The sequence below is a fragment of the Anomaloglossus baeobatrachus genome, chromosome 9 (assembly GCF_048569485.1).
Source record: "Anomaloglossus baeobatrachus isolate aAnoBae1 chromosome 9, aAnoBae1.hap1, whole genome shotgun sequence".
Taxonomy (NCBI): Eukaryota; Metazoa; Chordata; class Amphibia; order Anura; family Aromobatidae; genus Anomaloglossus; species Anomaloglossus baeobatrachus.
Window position 1 is genome coordinate 37783178 of NC_134361.1, and position 20937 is coordinate 37804114.

Consider the following 20937-nt stretch of genomic DNA (forward strand, 5'->3'; position numbering starts at 1 on the left):
GTGGTGAGGTTGTGACACCACCGCTGCTCTGGACGGGGATCCCAGGAGCGATGACAGGGAGCAGCTTGGATATTGGTTCTCCTCTCCGTGAGTAGGGGGGTTGGTTGTCCCGGGGCCCGGTGAGGGGTAGGGATAAATGGCAGGCGGATTACGGGGCCTGGTGAGGTGCAGGGTCGGCACGGTGGTACTCACTCAGCCAATCATGAACACAAAGTCTCCGGTTAAACAAACGGCTGGATGGACGGGTCCCACAGACGGCTGCGGTGTTTCTCCTCCCGGCAGGTTGATGGTGACTGCTTTTCCCTGCACCTATGTAGTGTGTACGGTTCCAATGGGTTCCCACCGGTAACCCGCTCCCCAGCTTTGAAGATTGCTGAAGGAGCCCTTTTGCCCGCAGGCTCTGGCCCTGGGAACTGTAGCCTTGGCGGTGACTGTGTTTCCCTCTATCGGTTGGACTGTTGCCTTCTATCGAGACTTGGCTGCTGGGAAACCCCGGAGGTTTCCTTCGCTAACAGATTTGACAATTTCAGCGGCGACTCCTAGCCTTGTCGGGGTCCGTAAGCCCTGCCGGTTGGTGCTGGCTTCTCTTTGCGTACCGGTCCGGTACCGCCGGGCCACCGCCCGTCCATGGTCCTTACGGCTAGCTCCAATAGGCCTCTCCTGCAGACGGTCACCACCGTCTGCCAACCTTGCTGTACCGTCCGGGCCACACACCCGGACGCTGTCAGATTGCTCTTTTACCACTTCACTCTTCACTTCCCTAACTCTATCTCTATCTGACTCCTTTTCCCGCCTCCAGGACTGTGAACTCCTCGGTGGGTGGAGACCAACCGCCTGGCCCACCCCCTGGTGTGGACATCAGCCCCTGGAGGGAGGCAACAAGGGTTTTTGTTTGACTTAGGTGTACCTGACCGGGGTGTGGGGTGTGTTGGTGTAGTTCCTGTGACGACCTGGCTTGTCCAGGGCACCACAATATCATTGAGCTTGCATGTTCTACATGTTTTTGTGTGGGTTTTTCTTGAATACTCTGACGTTGGCAGTAGCTAATATGAGAGCATTCAAAGTTGGAAGTCAGAACCAAGACCTAGGGCCATATTCATCATTCCATTGTTGCCATTTTTTGGGCCATCAATACCTCTCGACGAGTCACATCTACTAACAAACCATTTACACCTTTCTAAAAGTTGTTATGATAGTTTTCTGACTTTTACATCAACTTGGCTTTTCCAGATATTTTCTGTTGACTTTTAAAAAGTCGCAAAGATTTGGTGGAACTCTACTCCAATCCCTCCGGAAAATAGTACCCTCTCCCTCAAGTGGTTTTATATAGGTCAGTTTTTGGGTATTTTGTTAAACGTGTGACTTTTTATACTAAGAAATGGGTCAAGAACAAACAAGAGTTTTGGGGGTTTTTTTTGCACAAAATTCATCAAATATGCCATTTGGAAAAATTGGGCAAAAAAAGGCAATGAATATCCCAAGAAAAAAAAGAAAAGTGACTTAAAAAAAAAAAAGTAAATGATGAATCAGGGCCTTAGTGCCTACTGGACCCTTATGAAACGAGATCAGTATTATAAATGGTGGATGACAGGCTCTGTTATAGATTTTTCATTGGTGCTATCCAAGTTGTGCGGAGGTGTCACTGCTTTCACTTCACAATGGCAAATGGATAAAAAGAGTAGATAATTTTAAAAAGCCCATTCCGAGGTCGACATTCGTTCTCCAGCGATTTCTGACCAGTGTTTTATGGAGCGGCCAGAGGTCACAACTCAATACGAGTCTGAGAGCCTCGTTCTGACTCTCATAGATGGGTTTGTGGGTTTGGGTATGTTGAGAGGAATAGCTATTGTAAGGGGTACTTTACACGTTGTGACATCGCTAGCATCGGCTAGCGATGCCGAGCGCGATAGTACCCGCCCCCGTCGCACATGCGATATGTGATAATTACTGCCGTAGCAAACATTATCGCTACGGCAGCTTCACACGCACATACCTGTTTGGCTCACTGTGACTGCCAAAATATCTCTCCTTCAAGGGGGAGGTGCGTTCGGCGTCACAGCGACGTCACTAATCGGCCGGCCAATAGAAGCGGAGGGGCGGAGATGAGCGGGACATAACATCTCGCCCACCTTCTCCCTTCCGCATTGCCGTCGGAACGCAGGTAAGGAGATGTTTGTCGCTCCTGCGGGTTTACACACAGGGATGTGTGCTGCTGCAGGAACGACAAACAACATCGTACCTGCAGTCGACCCGACATTATGAAAATGACCGACGCTACACAGATCACCGATTTTCGACGCATTTGCAATCGTTTATCGTCGCACAAAGGATTTACACGTTGCGATGTCGTTACCGGCGCCGAATGTGCATCACTAACGATGTGACCCCAACGATATTTCGGATGCGATGTCGCAACGTGTAAAGTACCCCTAAGAGTATGGCCCCATTGAAAGATAAATGGACATAAAATGATGGGATGTTTACTGATATCGTCCTTTTTTCATAGAAACCAGTTCAGAGATAATGGCTATTATTTGTTTGCGTGCCGTGCCGGAGTTTCCCTGACCTATAAAGTCCTATCCCTTTCAGTACACTGGCATCTTACCAAGATGTGCTCTGAAAAAGAACAGATCCCTTCAGTGCCTAAGAATGTGGAATTTCCAGGTATTTATTTACTTTGTTTTCTTGGAAAACTGTTCTTGATAGCAGTTTATGATTGGCGGGAGTACCTGTATCAGTTTGCTATTCTAAGCGCAAAAGGCAATGAGAGGGGGTTAATAAATGCAGAAAATGGTGCAAAAGTTGCGGATACTAAATTTTACTCGCATATCCCATACTATGACATAACTCTAAAGTACTTTTCCCTTTGACAATGTGCGCGAAGGGGGTGTTAATTAGGGATGAGTGGGCTCGTGGAAATTAGGGTTCGCACGCATTTTTGGCAAAAGTTCGTACTTGAGCCCGCACCCCATATACGTCAATGAGGACCAAAATTTCTATGCTGTAAAATGCCTGAAAAATGGTCGCAGTAAGGGCTTTGGGGGCTGCAAAAGGAAGCAAAGTGGGGACAATTGTCCTGCAAACATATGGATATGGAATAAATTAAAAAAAAAAATCTTGTGGGTAAAACAGACAGCTGCGGGCTTCAACCTTCAGAAGTCAGCTTTACTTACTTTACTTTCTTTACTTACCTTGGCTGGTTATCAAAAATAGAGGAGATCCACCCCATTTTTAAAAATTATTTAAATAAATAATGTAAAAAAAAAAACAAAAAAAAAAAAGAAAACGGTGTGGGGTCTCCTCTGTTTTTCCCAACCAGACAAGGTAAAGCAGGGGGCTGATATTATCAGGCTGGGAAGATCCGTGGTTAATAGGCCCCCTCCAGCCTAAAAATGGCAGCCTGAAGCCACCACATCCATGGGCCAATTCTGGCGCTTCGCTCGGCTTTTCTTGATTGCCTTGATGTGGTAGCAATCTGGGTAATATTTGTGGGGTTGATGTCAGCTGTGATTTGACAACTGGCATCAAACCCAAGGGTTAGTAATGGAGATACATCCATCATACAGCACCATTACATTTGTATTTTGTTCTCTTAGTCAATTGAATGGGTAAAAAAAATGCTGCAAAAACGCTGAAAAAAAATTTGCAGCATCCGCATGAGGTTTCAGAAAACTATTCATTTTGCTGGTACTGTAAACTATGCAGAAATTTCTGCCTCAAATGTGTGCTCAGACCATTAGGTTATGTTCACACACAGGTTTTTTTTTGTTTTTTTTGTTTTTTTTTTACTGCAGCCAAAAACTGCTCTCTTGTCAGCAAAAACTGCCTTTAAGTCCCCTTAACATGTCCGTGAAAAATGTTTGTGTTTTGCACGGCTGTGTTGAAGGTGCGTATGGCCCTCCGTGTGGCGTGATTTTGGCACACTAGTGTTCACCGTGTGCTATCCATGATAGCACATGGAGATCAAGAACTTTTTACTCAATTGTCTCTGTTACGGAAGTCTCCGGCGCTGCTGCTTCCGGGTCCGCGGTGCAGTGAAAATTCATGAGCATAATGAGCGGGCCCTGAAGCAAGTGATAGCAGCGCCAAAGACAGCAGCGCCAGAGATAGCAGCGCCGGAGACAGGTGAGTATAGAAAATCATTTTATTTCAGACACATGTTTTCTCCGGTATGTATCACATTGATCACAGTAGTGTGTGGTCTGTGTGACATCAGTGCTGCCAGAGAAAAATGGACATGTCTCCATGTGGACACATGGTCTGATGTGTGCGCAGACGCATTGATTTTAATGGGTCTGCGTATGTCCGTATCTCCGGTACGTATAAAAATGGACATCATATGTACCAGAATCACTGACGTGTGAAGGAGGCCTAAAATGAAGGGTTTAGGCTACATGTGTACCGCCCCAGCAGCGGTCGAACTGCTCGGATCCGGATGTCACTGCTCGTGGCTGGAGGGTCTCTGGACCTGGGGGCTGAAGGTCACACCCAAAATGAAGAAGGGGCTATTTACAGGGGAGATGTATATAGAGTTCGTGACGCCACACATGGTGTACGGTAATAGGGAGTACCGCCGTTGGGAGTACTCGGGGGTGATGGAGTGGAGCAGCTAGATGTCATTACCCTCCACGCGTAGGGGAATGGCCCTGGACTCTGGATGGTGTTGTGGGGTCCAGGGGAAGCGCAGGCTCACTGGTTGCAGGGGTTAATCAGGTACTCACTCAGCAAAAAAAGCAGATGCTGACAACGTGGTAAACCAAGTCTCTGGGTGCCGCTACCCTCTTGGGGGAGCTCGTCCGGGTCCCGTCCCCTGCAGCACTGCCTGGTGGTCCGTGACCTGACTCCGGGCACTGTAATTTTGAGTGTCCAAGTGGCCCGTAAGCCTGGAGCTTACCGGGCACCACTCCCCACTGTGGCTAAGTAGAAGAGCTTGCACTCAGGAGCTCATGCTTGGGATTTCAGTGGGTGTGCTTGCTTGGAAAGCTCTATCCCCCTCGTTGCGCTAGTGCCCCCAATCTCTGAGCTTTGTGGGAACAGTCCATAGAGGCCCTGTCCTCTGCAGGTTAATTGCCGGGTTGCTTGAAGCCTCTCCCCGACCTAGTGTCCATGAACAGCGTCGTGCCTTCGGTCCCGGACCGGTGATTAGGCTCAGGCTGCTAACCGTCCTCCAAGACAGGTCCCGGGCACCTAGCCTCAATCCCCTGCGACCGGGGGTCTGACTCCTCTAGGTCCAGACCACCGTCTGCGATCTAGTCTGCTTCTCCCCTGGGAGCTACAACTCCCAGCTTTCCCGAGCTCCTCACAGCTCGAGGGCTACCACTAAACTGATTTGTCACCTCCCACCTCCCTGCCTGACTCCTGGGTGGGCTTAGCAGCTCACTGGTGTGCCTGACAGGGTGTGGTGTGAGGTGTGGCTAGGATTTGTATATGCTGCTGGAGGCAGTACTGCAGATGGGGACCCAGAACCACCAGGGGGTTGAATCCTGCACTGGAGAGAAAGTGCGTGCAGTACCCTGTGACGACCTGAATAGTCCAGGGGCGTCACACATGTGCATGCTGCAGTTTTTTCTGCACACAAACTGCAACCAAAACTGAAACCAAAACTGCACTTTGTCAGAGAGAGACTGGAAATGTAAAAAATCGTTTGGAATGTAGGTGCGTTTTTGATGTGTTTTTGTGACAAATGTTGACAAAAACGCTAGAAGAATGAACATGCTGCATTTTTTGTCACAAAATTTGACAAAAAAAATGCTGACAAATAAACTGCAATGTGTGCACAGCAAATCTGTCAAAAAACGTGGCGTGCGAATGTAGCCTTACTTCGTCTTTGCAGCGTTTTTGGTGCTTTTTTTGAGGCATTTTTTGCGTCGCTTTTCTTCGGTGTGATTTGTCTACAGTAAATGTTTAATAAAATTTTTGTATTATTCCCAAAAAAAGCTGCAAATATGCTGCAATTTTTTTTTTTTTTTTCACTTTCTCATCTTTTAGAGCGAAATCCCAGCACTAACATAGTCGTGCGACAGCAAATCACAGACATGTTGCACTCTCTTTGTCAATCCAATCCCCAGTTGTGCGCTCCGTTACTGGATGATATCAGATCCTCGAGAGGTGAAATTATTTGTAATAAAGAAAATATGAAAATAATAGGATTAGATACCAGGAAATGATCTGAGGTTTTTTTTTTTTAAATTTTTTTTTTGTTTTTTATTCAAAATTCCCACGGCTTCTTCTTACTGATTTTAGCGGAAGATGAAAAATATATGTATCCGATTTGGGCGAAATACCAAAACTCAGAACAAAACATAAATACATAATATAAAAAGCGTTATTTCTGCAGTCACTAATAAAGCACAGGCGGGTCCGTCTGCAGGGGATAAGGGCCATGTCCCCCCCCCCACACACTGTATATCCTGTTCTATTCTGCATTTCAGGACGGTTTTTTCTTTTCATGTAGGTTTCAAAGGACATTACAACACCCAGGTCACTGGGTCATCTTTTTTTTTTTTTTTCATGGGTACAAACATTATGGGTGGGGTGTGTGTGTTGAAATTAGATGGGAGGGGGTTTCTGGAATCTGGAAATTCCTGATGGTCATTCCTCCTCCACAAACAAAGCTTTCCACATAAATACAAATGCAGCAGAAGAAGCAGAGAAAGTCAGAAGAGGACTCTGAAGGAAAGATGCTGAGACTTCTGCTTCTTGCCGTGTGTGCGCTGCGGAGCGATGCCGCCAGCCTGGTGAGTGCGGGGATTGATGGGTGTCATAGAGAATCAATGGGAACACATCTATCCTTTGTTTATTTTCCATATATAATAGGTTATGTCCACTCACATATATTGTGATTTTTTTTTTTTTTTTTTTTTTTTTTTTTTTTTTATTTTTACCTCAGTATTTGTAGACCAAATCAGGAGTGGGTGATAAATGCAGAAGTGGTGCGGTGTTTCTATTATACCTTTTTCCTGACTGTCCCACTCCTAGTTTTGGCTACAAATACTGAGGTAAAAAAAACCTCACCAGATGATTGTGTGGTCATAGGCCTCATACACATGCTGAGTATTTGGTGAGGTTTTTTTTACCTTTTGTATTTGTAGACAAAAGCAGGAGGGGAACAATCCGGAAATTATAATAGAAACCCAAGCACCACTTCTGGATTTATCACTCTGTCCTGGTTTTGTCAACAACTACTGAGAAAACAAAAACTCACCAAATAATCAATGGGTGGATATGACCTAACTTGGGCTAGGGCCCCACTTTGCGTTCATCTACTTGCAGTTCTAAACGCACGTTTTGGGCTTAATTGATTTGACCAAAGTTACCTTTTTCAGAAATTTAGCACTGAAAACGCATGCGCATTTACTGCGTTTTAGGCTATGTGCGCACGTTGCGTAAATACATGCAGTTACGCTGTGCTTTGTAGCGCAGCGTAACTGCATGCGTCCTGCGTCCCCTGCACAGTCTATGGAGATTGTGCAGGGGCCGTGCGCACGTGGCGTTTTAGAGCGCAGCGCTTCGGCTACTGCCGAAGCGCTGCGTAAAAAGAAGTGACATGTCACTTTTTTCCTGCGCTTTGCCGGCAGCTCCTGCTCTGTCTATGGGAGGGGCTGCAGGCAGAGCGCATGGAATCGGCTTCACTACGGACATTTAAAGCGCACGTGCTCTTCAGATCGCTGCAGAAATTTCTGCAGTGAACTGTACGCAACGTGCGCACATAGCCTTAGATGCGTTTGCAGTGCTTTTTCACCTGCGTTTTGACAGATGCGTTTTGAACATCAAGACACTGCTAAATAAAGTTTAAGCAGTCAAACTCAATGAAAAAAAGAGGAAAAAAAAGGCACACATAATAAAATTATAGCGGTAATATACTATTTATTGGAAAAATAGCAAATTATTTTTCTTTAATTTGTCGGACTGTGTGTGTGTGTGTGTGTGTGTATAAGGGGACATAAGAAATCATTATTTTAATGTCCAAAACGCATGTTTTCTGCACATAAAAAGCAGGAATTTGAAGGAATCTTGGTTTCTGCCATTTCTCATTGACTTCAATGTCAGTAAAACGCACCCAAAATGGCAAAAATAATTGACATGCTGCTTCTTTGAACGCATGGTTTTTGCCACAAAATATGCAAAGTAAACGCAGCGTTTTAAAATGCAAAGTGCGGTCTGAAAATCACCATTTTCCATATACTTTGCTGTAAAATCAAAACTCATGCCTTTTAGCATGGAAAAGGTGCTTCTCAAAATGGACCTGAAGCGCAGGTGGAAACGCAAAGTGGGGTCTTTGCCTTATACTTTTTTTTTTTTTTTTTTTTTTTTTTTTTTTCCTCTGACTGTCCAACTCCTAGTTTTGGCTACAAATACTGAGGTAAAAAAAACCTCACCAGATGATTGTGTGGTCATAGGCCTCATCCACACGTTGAGTATTTGGTGAGGTTTTTTTACCTCAGTATTTGTAGCCAAAACCAGGAGGGGAACAATCAGGAAAGTAGAATAGAAACACGGGCACCACTGTGTATTTATCACTCTCTCCTGATTTTGTCTACAACTACTGAGAGAAAAAAAAAACAACTCACCAAATAGTCAATGGGTGGATGTGGCCTAACTTAGACTCTCCTTTTAGGCCACGTCCACACGTTGAGTATTTGAGCTTTTTTACCTCCGTATGTGTAGCCAAAAAAAAAAAACAAAACAGGAAAAGTATAAGGGTATATGCCCACGATCAGGACTCCCTGCGTCTTGTGACTCGCCCACCCCAGGGCTATGGGACACCCGGCGCCGGGCCGGACTAGTCCGGTGGTAGTCAGTGGTGGCTGGGCCCGGCTCCGTGGCCCTGGTGGGTGTCAGTAGAATATGTGGCTGACGACTTTAAGTTTGTGTTCGTGACGCCACCTGTGGTATGCGGCTATTAAGCCGCCGCTGCTGTGTAAGGCCTCCGGGGTGATGAAGTGGCAGCAATGGTGGTACTGCTCCCCACAGGTGGAGCAATGCCCGGGGCACAGTTGGTGCTTGTGAATGTCTATGCAGCGGAAATAACAGAGACCACTTCAAGGGTGCAGTTCAAGTTCTTTACTCACAGTTCTTGTCACAGCTGTAGGGACCTCAGACTGCTGGGACCACTGTCAGGGACCTCCGCCGTTTCTGGGTGATTCTGAGAGTGAAAGCCGGTGCCCTTCTCTTAGTGTCTCTTCCGTCTGCTGTCTTCCTTAGCCTCGGTTTTTACTGTTTGGAGATGATCTTTGCACTCCTCCAGTCTCTAGGGACCGTCCCCTGTCGCAGCTTGATCCCTCCACCGATGTTACTGTGGAACAGGCCACCGCACGTGGTGTCACCTGGACCTCTGGGTCCCAGGATCTTCACCAGGAAGCGTCTCCTTCAGTTCCTCTGCTTCTTTCTTTCTTTCTTTCTTTCTTTCTTTCTTTCTTTCTTTCTTTCTTTCTTTCTTTCTTTCTTTCTTTCTTTCTTTCTTTCTTTCTTTCTTTCTTTCTTTCTTTCTTTTCCAACTACATGCTGCTTCTCTCACTCCCTGAGGCCCCCTTCACACGTCCGTGAAAAACACGCACGTGTGTTACGGGCCGTTATTCGGGTCCGTGTCCCGTTTTTGTGTCCGTTTTTATGGTCCGTGTGGCACCTGTGTGAATTGCGTATGCTAGCCGTGTTTGTGTGCAGAACGTCCGTGTGTGCGTGTGGAATTAACGTGTATGTGTACGTGGAATGTCCGTGTGGAATGTCCGTGTGTGTGATGCACAATGTCGTTTATAAATGTCGGCTGACAGCAGACAGAGTTGCGCGATGAGAATGAACTCGGGTGAACTTCACCCGACTTCATCCTCATACCGCGGCTCTGTCTGTGTCGAGTACTGATTAGCGGTCACCTGTGAAGGATTCACCGGTGACCGCTAATCCCCCGAGTGACTGAAGTTTCCCCCCCTCTCTCATACTCACCGTTCCTCGATCCCCGGCGCTGCACGGCATTCACACTGCTGCGGCGGCTTTTACTATTTTGAAAAAGCCGGCCGCTCATTAAACAATCTCCTATTCCCTGCTTTCCCCGCCCACCGGCGCCTATGATTGGTTACAGTGAGACACGCCCCCACGCTGAGTGACAGTTGTCACACTGCACCCAATCACAGCAGCCGGTGGGCGTGTCTATACTGTGCAGTAAAATAAATAAATAAATAATTAAAAAAAAACGGCGTGCGGTCCCCACCAATTTTAATGCCAGCCAGATAAAGCCATACGGCTGAAGGCTGGTATTCTCAGGATGGGGAGCTCCACGTTATGGGGAGCTCCCCACCCTAACAATATCAGTCAGCAGCCGCCCAGAATTGCCGCATACATTATATGCGACAGTTCTGGGGCTGTACCCGGCTCTTCCCGATTTGCCCTGGTGCTTTGGCAAATCGGGGTAATAAGGAGTTATTGGCAGCCCATAGCTGCCAATAAGTCCTAGATTAATCATGTCAGGCGTCTGAGACACCCTCCATGATTAATCTGTAAATTACAGTAAATAAACACACACACACACCAGAAAAAATCCTTTATTAGAAATAAAAAACACACACATATACCCTGGTTCACCACTTTAATCAGCCCCAAAAAGCCCTCCATGTCCGGCGTACTCCACAGTCCTCCAGCGTCGCTTCCAGCTCTGCTGCATGGAGGTGACAGGAGCTGCAGAAGACACCGCCGCTCCGGTCACCTCCACGCAGCTAATGAAGACAGCCGGCGATCAGCTGCTGTCACTGAGGTTACCCGCTGTCACTGCTGGATCCAGCGGTGGATGCAGCGGTGGCCGCGGGTAACCTCAGTGACAGCTCAGCTGATCGCGCTACTCACCGCCGCTCCTATCACCTCCACGCAGCAACTGAGGTGAGTAGCGCGATCAGCTGAGCTGTCACTGAGGTTACCCGCGGCCACCGCTGCATCCACCGCTGGATCCAGCAGTGACAGCGGGTAACCTCAGTGACAGCAGCTGATCGTGCGGCTGTCTTCATTAGCTGCGTGGAGGTGACCGGAGCGGCAGGTGTCTTCTGCAGCTCCTGTCACCTCCATGCAGCAGCGCTGGACGCGACGCTGGAGGACTGTGGAGTACGCCGGACATGGAGGGCTTTTTGGGGCTGATTAAAGTGGTGAACCAGGGTATATGTGTGTGTTTTTTATTTCTAATAAAGGATTTTTTCTGGTGTGTGTGTGTTTATTTACTGTAATTTACAGATTAATCATGGAGGGTGTCTCATAGACGCCTGACATGATTAATCTAGGACTTATTGGCAGCTATGGGCTGCCAATAACTCCTTATTACCCCGATTTGCCAACGCACCAGGGTAAATCGGGAAGAGCCGGGTACAGCCCCAGAACTGTCGCATATAATGTATGCGGCAATTCTGGGCGGCTGCTGACTGATATTGTTAGGGTGGGGGGCTCCCCATAACGTGGAGCTCCCCATCCTGAGAATACCAGCCTTCAGCCGTATGGCTTTATCTGGCTGGCATTAAAATTGGGGGGGGACCGCACGCCGTTTTTTTTTAATTATTTATTTATTTATTTTACTGCACAGTATAGACACGCCCACCGGCTGCTGTGATTGGGTGCAGTGTGACACCTGTCACTCAGCGTGGGGGCGTGTCTCACTGCAACCAATCATAGGCGCCGGTGGGCGGGGAAAGCAGGGAATAGGAGATTGTTTAATGAGCGGCCGGCTTTTTCAAAATAGTAAAAGCCGCCGCAGCAGTGTGAATGCCGTGCAGCGCTGCGCCGGAGATCGGGGAACGGTAAGTATGAGAGAGGGGGGGGAACTGACCGACAGACTGTGAGAGAGGGACAGACAGACAGAGAGACCGACAGAGAGACAGAGAGACCGACCGACGGACTCAGGGAGATTGACCGACATACACAGAAATAGAAAGAATAGCCGACATCACTAGAAATAAAAACACCAAATGGACACGGACTATAGGTAGATGCATACGTGTTTACTAACGTGTGTGCACATACCCATAGACTTTCATTGTGTGCGTGCTCCGTGCAGATAACGGACATGCATCCGTGCAAAACGCACACACATACGGATCACGGACACGCACACACGGACATAATGAAATAACGGACGTGTGACCACAATCATAGATTAACATTGGTGCACGTTTGGCCGTGTCTCCGGCATATACGGAAACGGACCAAACACGCACGTGTTTCACGGACGTGTGAAGGGGGCCTGAGGTAGACTTGACCTTCCTATCTGTGTCTGCTCTCAGATGGCTCCTCCCAGTTGCTAAGCTGTAACCTATGGGAGCAGGGATGGGTCTTGTGTCTCCTCCCAGCATGCAGCATGGGAGGGTTGCCTGCCACTTTCCCTGGTCCTAGTATGTACCTAACAATGGGTGTAGTGTGGATTTACCAGGGGACCGGAGTTCACTCTCTTCCTCTCCCAGAATGGGGCATCACACCGCTGGTGGGGTGCAATGACCTGTGGCGACGGAAGCCTCAGGGGCGCCACACTTGGACGCAGCGGGCCCTAACTTGCGGGGTCACGCATCTCCTCCGCAGGAGAACGCAGCTGCCCGTGCCCACAATCAGGGCTCAGTGCGCTGCAGTGTTTCGCTTCTGTTATCCTTACAGAGGATGCATGTGAATCCGCAGCAAAGAATTGACATGCTGTGGTCTGGAAAGAGGCACCGCAGGTCAGTGTTTGCTGCGGGAAAAAAACAAGCACACTGGACACTGGATTTCTAGAAATCTCATCCACTGTGCTTGTACTGTACAACGCAGCGTTTTAGACGCAGCGAAAATATCCAAAACACTGCAAATACTGATCGTGGGCACACAGTCTAATAGAAACACGGGCACCACTTCTGCATTTATCACCCTCTCCTGATTTCTGCTACAAATACTGAGGTAAAAAAAAACAAAAAAACATCACCAAATACTCAATGGGTGGAGGTGGCCTAAAAGGGGAGTCTAAAGGCCCTGTCACACACAGAGATAAATCTGCGGCAGATCTGTGGTTGCAGTGAAATTGTGGACAATCAGTGCCAGGTTTGTGGCTGTGTACAAATGGAACAATATGTCCATGAGTTCACTGCAACCACAGATCTGCCAAAGATTCATCTGTGTGTTATGGGGCCTTAAGTTAGGCCAAATCAATGTATTGAGTATTTGGTGAGGGGTTTTTTTTTTTTTTTTTTACCTCAGTATTTGTAGCTGAAATCAGTGATAAATGCAGAAGTGGTGCCCATGTTTCTATCACCCTCTCCTGATTTCGGCTACAAATACTGAGGTAAAAAAAAAAACCTCACCAAATACTCAATACATTGATTTGGCCTAACTTAGACTCCCCTTTTAGGCCAACTCCACCCATTGAGTATTTGGTGATGGGTTTGTTTTTTTTTTTGTTTTTGTTTTCTTTTTTTTTAACCTCAGTGTTTGTAGCCAAAACCAGGAGCGGGTGCTAAATACAGAAGTGGTGCCTGTGTCTCTATTATACTTTTCCTCTGATTTTAGCTACAAATACTGAGGTAAAAAGCTCCCCAAACACTCAATATGTGGAGGATTAAGTTAGGTCACATTCACGTGTTAAGCATCCAGTGACGTTTTTACCTGAGTATTTACAGCGAAAACCAGGAGGGGAGCAATCAGGAAAAGTATTATAGCGACACGAGCACCACTTCTGGATTTTGTACCTTTCTAACTTTTTTTTTTTTTTCCTCTTTTTTTTTCTTCTTCTTCTGAGTGTCACCTCCCATCAGCATACAGCTGGTTTAAAATAATGCTGGATCCTCCCTGCCCCTTATGTTGTAGGCTTTTATGCTTTTAGCCTGGGACAGGCATGTCTACTAAATATTAGGAGGCCATAGGAATTAAACAAAGTTGTCTGCTAAATACCTTTTTAATTTTATAAGTATGGTCTATATATCAGTAATGTAGTTGGCATTTCAGAGTCACTGTCTGCACACCTAGAGACTGTTGTAGTCTTTTGTATGTTATGCACCTGTTCACACTTGCTTTATTCTGTAAGGCTACAGTACCACAATGTGTTTTTGATGCTGCAGCATCTTGCATTTCCATCAAAGAAGTTGCGATTCATAGAAAGATCCTTCCCACTTCTCTTCCCCCACCCTTTTTTTTTTTTTTTTTTTTTTTCCCCTAATTGCAAGAAAAAAGCAGCAACGTGCGCACAGTGTTTCTGAATTGTCATAGAATTTGCTGGGAAAGGAAATGCATGCAGTTTTGGGCAACAAACAGCACCCAAAAAAGCGGCAAAAAAACACAGCGTGTGCATAGGGCCTAAAAGATTTATTCCAAAAATAAGTTATCCCTTAGGCTGGAGTCACACTAGCGCACATCTCGTGCGAGTCTCACATCGCATCACCTGGCATGGCCACACATTCTCCTGACAGGAGTGGGTCAGCTGCATGTATCACTATGCAGCTGAGATGCAGAGAGCATCAGGCCTTGCCGAGTGATGTGATGCGCACTAGTGTGACTCTGGACTTACTCATGGGGTCCCGCACAATCTTGAGAACAGGGCTCTGCAGCCATGTCTTGAATAGAGCATAGGAGATTAAGATTAGATTGCCAGTGAGAGGCGAGTGCAGCACTCCGCTACTTCTGTGAGCTCCATAGATCATGAATGAAGCGGTGGCCGAGTAGACAAACGTGTGCTTCATTCAAGACAGAGCTGCAGAGGTCCACTCTCAGGATGGCTGGATGTTATTTGGTAATGATGAGCGAGTGTGCACGCCACTATTTGAGGTGCTCGGGTACACTCAGTGCTCGGGTGTGTCGTTCATGAAAAATTGAACACAAAGCGTTGGCTCGCTTTAGAGGATGATGGGAGCCAGTACCCCAGTGAGAGCAGTCTATGGCTCTCATTGGGGGCTAAAACAATGTTTTTAGATTTAGTGTGTCCAAAAAAATAAAAATCTGGCTGTATGTTGGGCCAATAACAGAACCGGACTGACCAATCATTTACTTCCGTTATACTCATTAATCAAGTTGAGATCATCGGAGCGTCTCACCTGCTCAGCTTGAAGAGCACTCGGCATCGTAGTGTTCACTTATTCCTTATGAGTACTGAGCACTGTAGTGTTCGCTCATGACACTTCTCTGGACATCAGGAAGGGTTCCTCTGTTATACGAGTAGGGGCTAACGTTATTTTGGCTATAGCTCTAAAAGACTAAACCAGTTAACATCTTGCAGTGGAAGCGCGATATAGCAATGTCACTTGACAGTTGGTGACATTGGACGTTGAACTATTCCTAAGGGGGTTGTCCAGTTATAGAACTGATCACTGCTGTGACTACTGGGAGGCAGGGCTGGTCTGACGTGAATAATGGGGAGACGGATGGGGCCTGTTGTGGCTGTAGTCCTGTACTGGAGGAGAATAGCTGGCCTGCTCTGACTATGAAAGAAAGGCGGTTGGGGGTAGGTTAGAACTACTAATGTAATGGTGGACAATGTTCTCATTACTATGGTAAAAGTGTGTGTTTTTGGGAGCCAATGGTGTGACCAATGGACACGATGGGTACTATGACAGTAAAGAGATCCTTATTAAAGTGCCACAACTTTTTGCCTTTACACAGGTAAACACCACCGGAGCTGTGGATGACCTGGGCGTCTGTCATTGTTCTGTCACCCTCCCAGATACCACATTCCCTGCAGATCGTTTGGAGATCCTGGAAATATCCAACAAGGATCTGAGCGTCAGTGTCAAACAAGAGATCACAAAGGTAAAACTACATGAAATTCTGATGCACTAGAAGTCACCGATGGTTCCTCGCATGAGACTTAAGAACTAGTTATGAAATGTTCTCATTCTTTTAGATACAAAGTTACCAGGCTACGTTGACTGGATATGTGCAGAAGCTACAGAACCTCACCAGGCGGGTGGAAGTCATAGAGATGGGTGGAATATCTTACTCCCAACTAGACTTTGAGATGCTAAAGTTGGAGATCAGAGAAATGGAGTCATTGGTGATTAAACTTCGTGAATCCTTCGATGGATCCAATACTCTGGTGGAAGCTCTCTACGTAGAGGTAAGGACATCATAGAATGGTCAGATATGGAAAAACATGCCTACAAAAGCGACTCGAAAGAAATATCCTTTATGTCCAATTTCAGGTCCATAATATTTCAGTTATGGTGAACCAACTGGAATCGTATGACAAGAACAACGTCCTAGCTGTGAGACGGGAGATTGCTTCACTGCGCAAGAAACTTGAAGATTGTGAGAAGAACCAAAATAGTGAAGTACCACCACCTGTCAATTATGGTAAGTCAGGGGTGTTTCCTATGGAAACTAATATCTCTAGAATAGACAGAGGACATTATACAGGACCACATTTTATTGGGGAAGAATTAATAATCAAATATGCCCAAATATTAATTCTGAGTGTTTTTGAAAATTTTTAGTCGTCGGGGGCTTGTGGGTTTTTTTAAGATATTCACTTATAGAACACCATTAATTACACAATGCTTTACTGATGTCAAGATCACTGTCCCCATTGGGGCTTAGAATCTAAATTCTCTATCAGTACGGTCTTTGAAGTGTAGGAGGAAATCGGAGAACCCGGTGGAAACCCACACAAAAACAGGGAAAACATACAAAGTCCTTGTTTAGCACCCAGGGATATGGGGTACTCAGTTCCTGGCAGTATAGGTTTTGGGGAAGTCACGGTGGTGGCCGTTACCCGGTTCTGTGCCCTGGGCCCTTTTTGTAATTGGGATATTTACAGGGGAGAATAAGGTAATGTTCACTGGTGACGCCACTTGCGGTGTTGCAGCAAAGTGTAGGGAGGTGCCGCTGCAGAATGTCTCTACTGGGGCTGGTGGTATTTGCAGCTAGAATGGTAGACCCTCCGCAAGTAGGGTTTGCCCCAGAGGATATATGGTGTAGTGGGTGTCGGAAGAAGGTAATCCACACAGAGGTATAGTTCAACTGGTTTACTCACTGCTGGTAGATGTTAACTGGTTGCCCGAGGGCGGCTGGTTTCACCTCCAGGTCCCCTTCATCCCAGTGCCAGTTTGGTTCTCTGGTACCTTCTTCCCCTGCACCTGTCTCTGGTAAGTGGGTCCCCGTGGTATTAAACAACTGGGGGGGTCACCGTCCTGTGGTTTGTCCACTTCTGTCCGCCTGACAGTAGCGTGAGCCCTGTGAGCTTTGAGTCTCTGGTCCAGTATCCGGTTCTCCCTTTGCTACTGAGTCTTCAGATTCTTGGGGTCAGCAAGGTCCTTGATAGTCCCCTTGCTGTGCAGGTGTTAACAGGTCGGCTTGGAGCGCTTTCCTGTCCTAGGGTTCTGTACCCCGCCGGTGCGTAGTTCCGGGAGTACTCCACCGGCAACCACTTCACCTGGGTATGTGGTCACCATCAACCCGCATCAGACAGTCTTCACCTTCCACTTTTCACTCCACACTCTCACTCAGACTACTGTCTACTCTCAACTCACTTTATCCACAGTCCGCCCCTCCCACCTGGTCAACTAGTGGACTGGATTGGCTCCACCTCTAGGCGGCCATCCATTGGTCCCACCCTAGCTATGTATCATTGTTTGGGGGAAAACTGGGATTACCTGGGTTTTTGGTGTTACCGGCACTGGGGTTCTGGGTCCCTAAGGGGGTAGGCCCTGTATCCTGGTGGGGATGCAGTACCTTGTAGCTCCCTGATGGCTTCAGAATCTCTAAACTTGCTAATGTTGTTCTTAGTGGGGAACACTGAGTTGCCATGTTGTCCTTTATTTTAGTAGCTAAGCCAGCCCCCTTCTATCTCAGATGGTTAAAGGGAACCTGTCACCAGACTTCGACTATAAGCTGCGGCCACCACCAGTGGGCTCTTATATACACAGCATGTTAGAATGTTGTATATAAGAGCCCAGGCCGCTGTGTAGAGCATAAAAATCACTTTGCACTGCCCGCAGGTAAGTATTGTAGACTGGTCGGCTGGGTGTCTCCGTTTTCTGGTGCCGGCACCTCCTTTCAGCCATCTTTGTCCTCCTTCTAAAGCCTGGGAGCATGACTAGTCTGACATCATCAACACTAGCCGGCATTGAGGTCCCACGCAGGCGCACTACAATACTTTGATCTGTCCTGCTTAGGACAGATCAAAGTGCGTCTGTGCAGGACCTCAATGCTGGCTAGTGTGGATGACGTAGGACTCGTCATGCACCCACACAATAGCGCCACTCACAGGCACTATTGAGAACACAAGGTATTTGAGAGAAGCCTTGTTTCTCAACATAATATCGATGTGGCTTGGAAAAATAAGTAGTGAACCACCCCTTTTAATACACAGAAATGGCGGCTGACTTGGTTATTGACGTGAGACCATAAACCAGACTCCTTCGCACACTGATCATGTGCCAACAGGAAATTTTCTGTAGAGCTTTCAAATTAGGAACCAAGACATAATATTTTGAAATTTGGGCATCACTGCCAATTTAAGTACAATTACGGAGTTCTACACATTTATGGAACATCCAAAATATTATAGATCTCTGGATGAGCCCCTTTGACTATTTGTGGGCAATCAAAAGCTCTGCAACAGAAAGGGACGTACTCTCGGAGCACGGTTGTAGTGGATACACAAGACCATCTGGGTAAACCTGCTCTATTCCTGCCTAATGTGAATGTTATCTAGATCTGTCAATGAAGGGCCCACTTAAATCTTGAGCCATTTGTATACATAACATGATCAGAAGAAATCTAATGACTCAATAGCAACGTTGGCTAAACTGTTAAATACTTACTTCCCTCTTTTTTTTTTTTTTTTTTTTTTTTTTTTTTTATCCTTAGGTTCCTGCAGCCATGGAGGAATCGTCAACATCAGCAAACCATTTGTGGTCCAGTTGAACTGGCTAGGTTTCTCCTATAGATTTGGAGGATGGGGGAAAGACGCTTTTTCAGGTGCTAATCAAGATGTGCATTGGGTGGCCCCTCTCACTACAGACGCTCGCATGATGAATCTTTATCGGTCGTATCCTACCTACGATGATCTCTTGCTCTACAAGGGGGCCACCGAGAAGGTGTTCACCAGGAATCCATCCTATAACAACTATGACTACTCCAGCTGTGGCCAAGGTGGGGGAGTCATCATGTTCAACAATTCGCTGTATTACAACTGCTATAACACCAGGGACATCTGTAAGTACAATATAAATACGACTGTAGTGGATCGTAGAACCCTCCAGGATGCCACCTTCAACAACAGATTCTCCTACGCCTCATGTGTCTGGCAAGACATTGACTTAGCCAGCGATGAGGATGGTCTCTGGGTCATCTACTCTACAGAGCAAAATTCTGGAAACATTGTCATCAGCAAACTGAATCCCCTTAACCTCACTGTAGAGAAGACTTGGGTAACATCCCAGTACAAGCTGGGAGCCACCAACGCCTTCATGGTGTGCGGGGTCCTATATGCCACCAGAACCCTCAGCACCAGAAGAGAAGAAATCTTTTACATGTATGACACCAAGACAAATCAGGAAAGTCAGATAAGCATCATCCTGGACAAAATGATGGAGAACGTCCAGAGTCTCTCCTACAACCCCAATGACCACAAGCTCTACATGTACAATGATGGCTACCTGGTCACATACAATCTGGACTTTAAGGCACCGCCTAAGCCTGTCCCTGTCTAACAAAGAGAAATTAAGGATGATTTATGTGGACTTTCCATCTGAAAGAAGCAAGGAGTTGCTGTGCTCATCTACAGAAAATGCCTTTCTCCATGAAACTTACATGGGTTTTAATGACTTGTACTGCACAATCCAATTGATCACTTCTTTTTGTATATTGGGTTTATTTTTCTGAAACTAAGCTCCAAATACCCTGCATAGAAAAAAGGCTAAAATTTAACACTTGGGGCCACCACTAGGGGGAGCTAATTGACTTACCGCATACTATTTTATCTTTGAATTCAGTAATAAGTCTGCAACAGTGGCACATAATTTTAAAGGGTTAATGTAATATTGATCGTAGTGTTGTAATTTTTTGTTTTACACAAATGTTTATAATAAAACACTTTTTTTTTTAACTACTTGTAATGGTTTATTTGAAGGCTATATTTAATTTGGAAACTATGTGCAACTATAACTTCTACATCCAGCATTGGTTATGGACAGGACATATTATTTTATTTATTTTATTTAATATATATATATATGTCAACTAATAACTTTGTCTGTTTTTAAATGTCTGTTAATGACAACCAGACTTTCCGTAACAAGAGTGGAAATGTCTCAATCTGAAATGGGTTATTCCCAGTTATCTTAAAGTTGGGGGGGGGGGGGGGGGTAGGCAGGGGGATTATGTGCTGACCACTGTGGGTCTGGTCACTGAGATCACCACTGGTCCTGAGATCAGTACTCTAGAATCTCAAGAATGTAGTCTGCAGCACTGTCCTAAACTCCAGGGAGGATGGGACAAATCCTGTGCATAGGCTTCCTGAAACAGCAATCATCTCCCACACCTGTCTGAGCGATAGATGCAGAATCACTAACTACCGGCACTAGCCACCAGAGGGAGCCCAGAAACACTGCCGGGAACAGCACTATCTCTGATATTCACAACAGACTACCAGAACAGTGATGTGTTGCATTATATTTTTGGGGAGTGGGAGGAGTGAGGGGCTGAGTGATACGGCGGTAGGCAAGCACACACCCAGTTCAAGCAGCAGCTTTAAAAATTGCTGGATTCACAGTTACACAGGCCAGTACATACAGTTACATAGGTTAAAAAAAAAAAACCACAGCAACATCAAGTTCATCATCTCTCCTCCAGTTATACTTTGTGTTTTCTGTATACGGAAATAAGAGCAGGAATTCCTCTTTCTGTGTTTCCACCCACTAACACAGACATCTGATAATTAGATCCAGAGGCTGCAGGATCAAATGCTTTCTGTGTTTCCACCCATTAGCTCAGACAACTGATAATTAGAGCCAGAGG

General features: G+C 46.3%; 1 protein-coding gene across 1 annotated transcript; it reads left to right on the plus strand.

The window, feature by feature from the left end:
• The first annotated feature begins 6542 nt into the window (after positions 1–6542).
• LOC142250404 (olfactomedin-4-like) lies at positions 6543–19967 on the plus strand. Its single transcript, XM_075322566.1, has 5 exons — positions 6543–6737; positions 15580–15726; positions 15821–16033; positions 16119–16269; positions 18787–19967. Exons 1-5 carry the CDS (start codon positions 6633–6635, stop codon positions 19629–19631), a joined length of 1461 nt encoding a protein of 486 aa, XP_075178681.1. The 5' UTR covers positions 6543–6632; the 3' UTR covers positions 19632–19967.
• The last annotated feature ends 970 nt before the right edge of the window (positions 19968–20937 follow it).

What these genes read in the sequence shown, in the direction of transcription:
- LOC142250404 (XM_075322566.1), top strand. Translation starts at nt 6,633, where the DNA reads ATGCAGCAGAAGAAGCAGAGAAAGTCAGAAGAGGACTCTGAAGGAAAG. An exon ending in GGAGCGATGCCGCCAGCCTG is followed by an intron (nt 6,738 to 15,579) that starts GTGAGTGCGGGG and finishes GCCTTTACACAG; the next exon opens with GTAAACACCACCGGAGCTGT. An exon ending in TGGAAGCTCTCTACGTAGAG is followed by an intron (nt 16,034 to 16,118) that starts GTAAGGACATCA and finishes GTCCAATTTCAG; the next exon opens with GTCCATAATATTTCAGTTAT.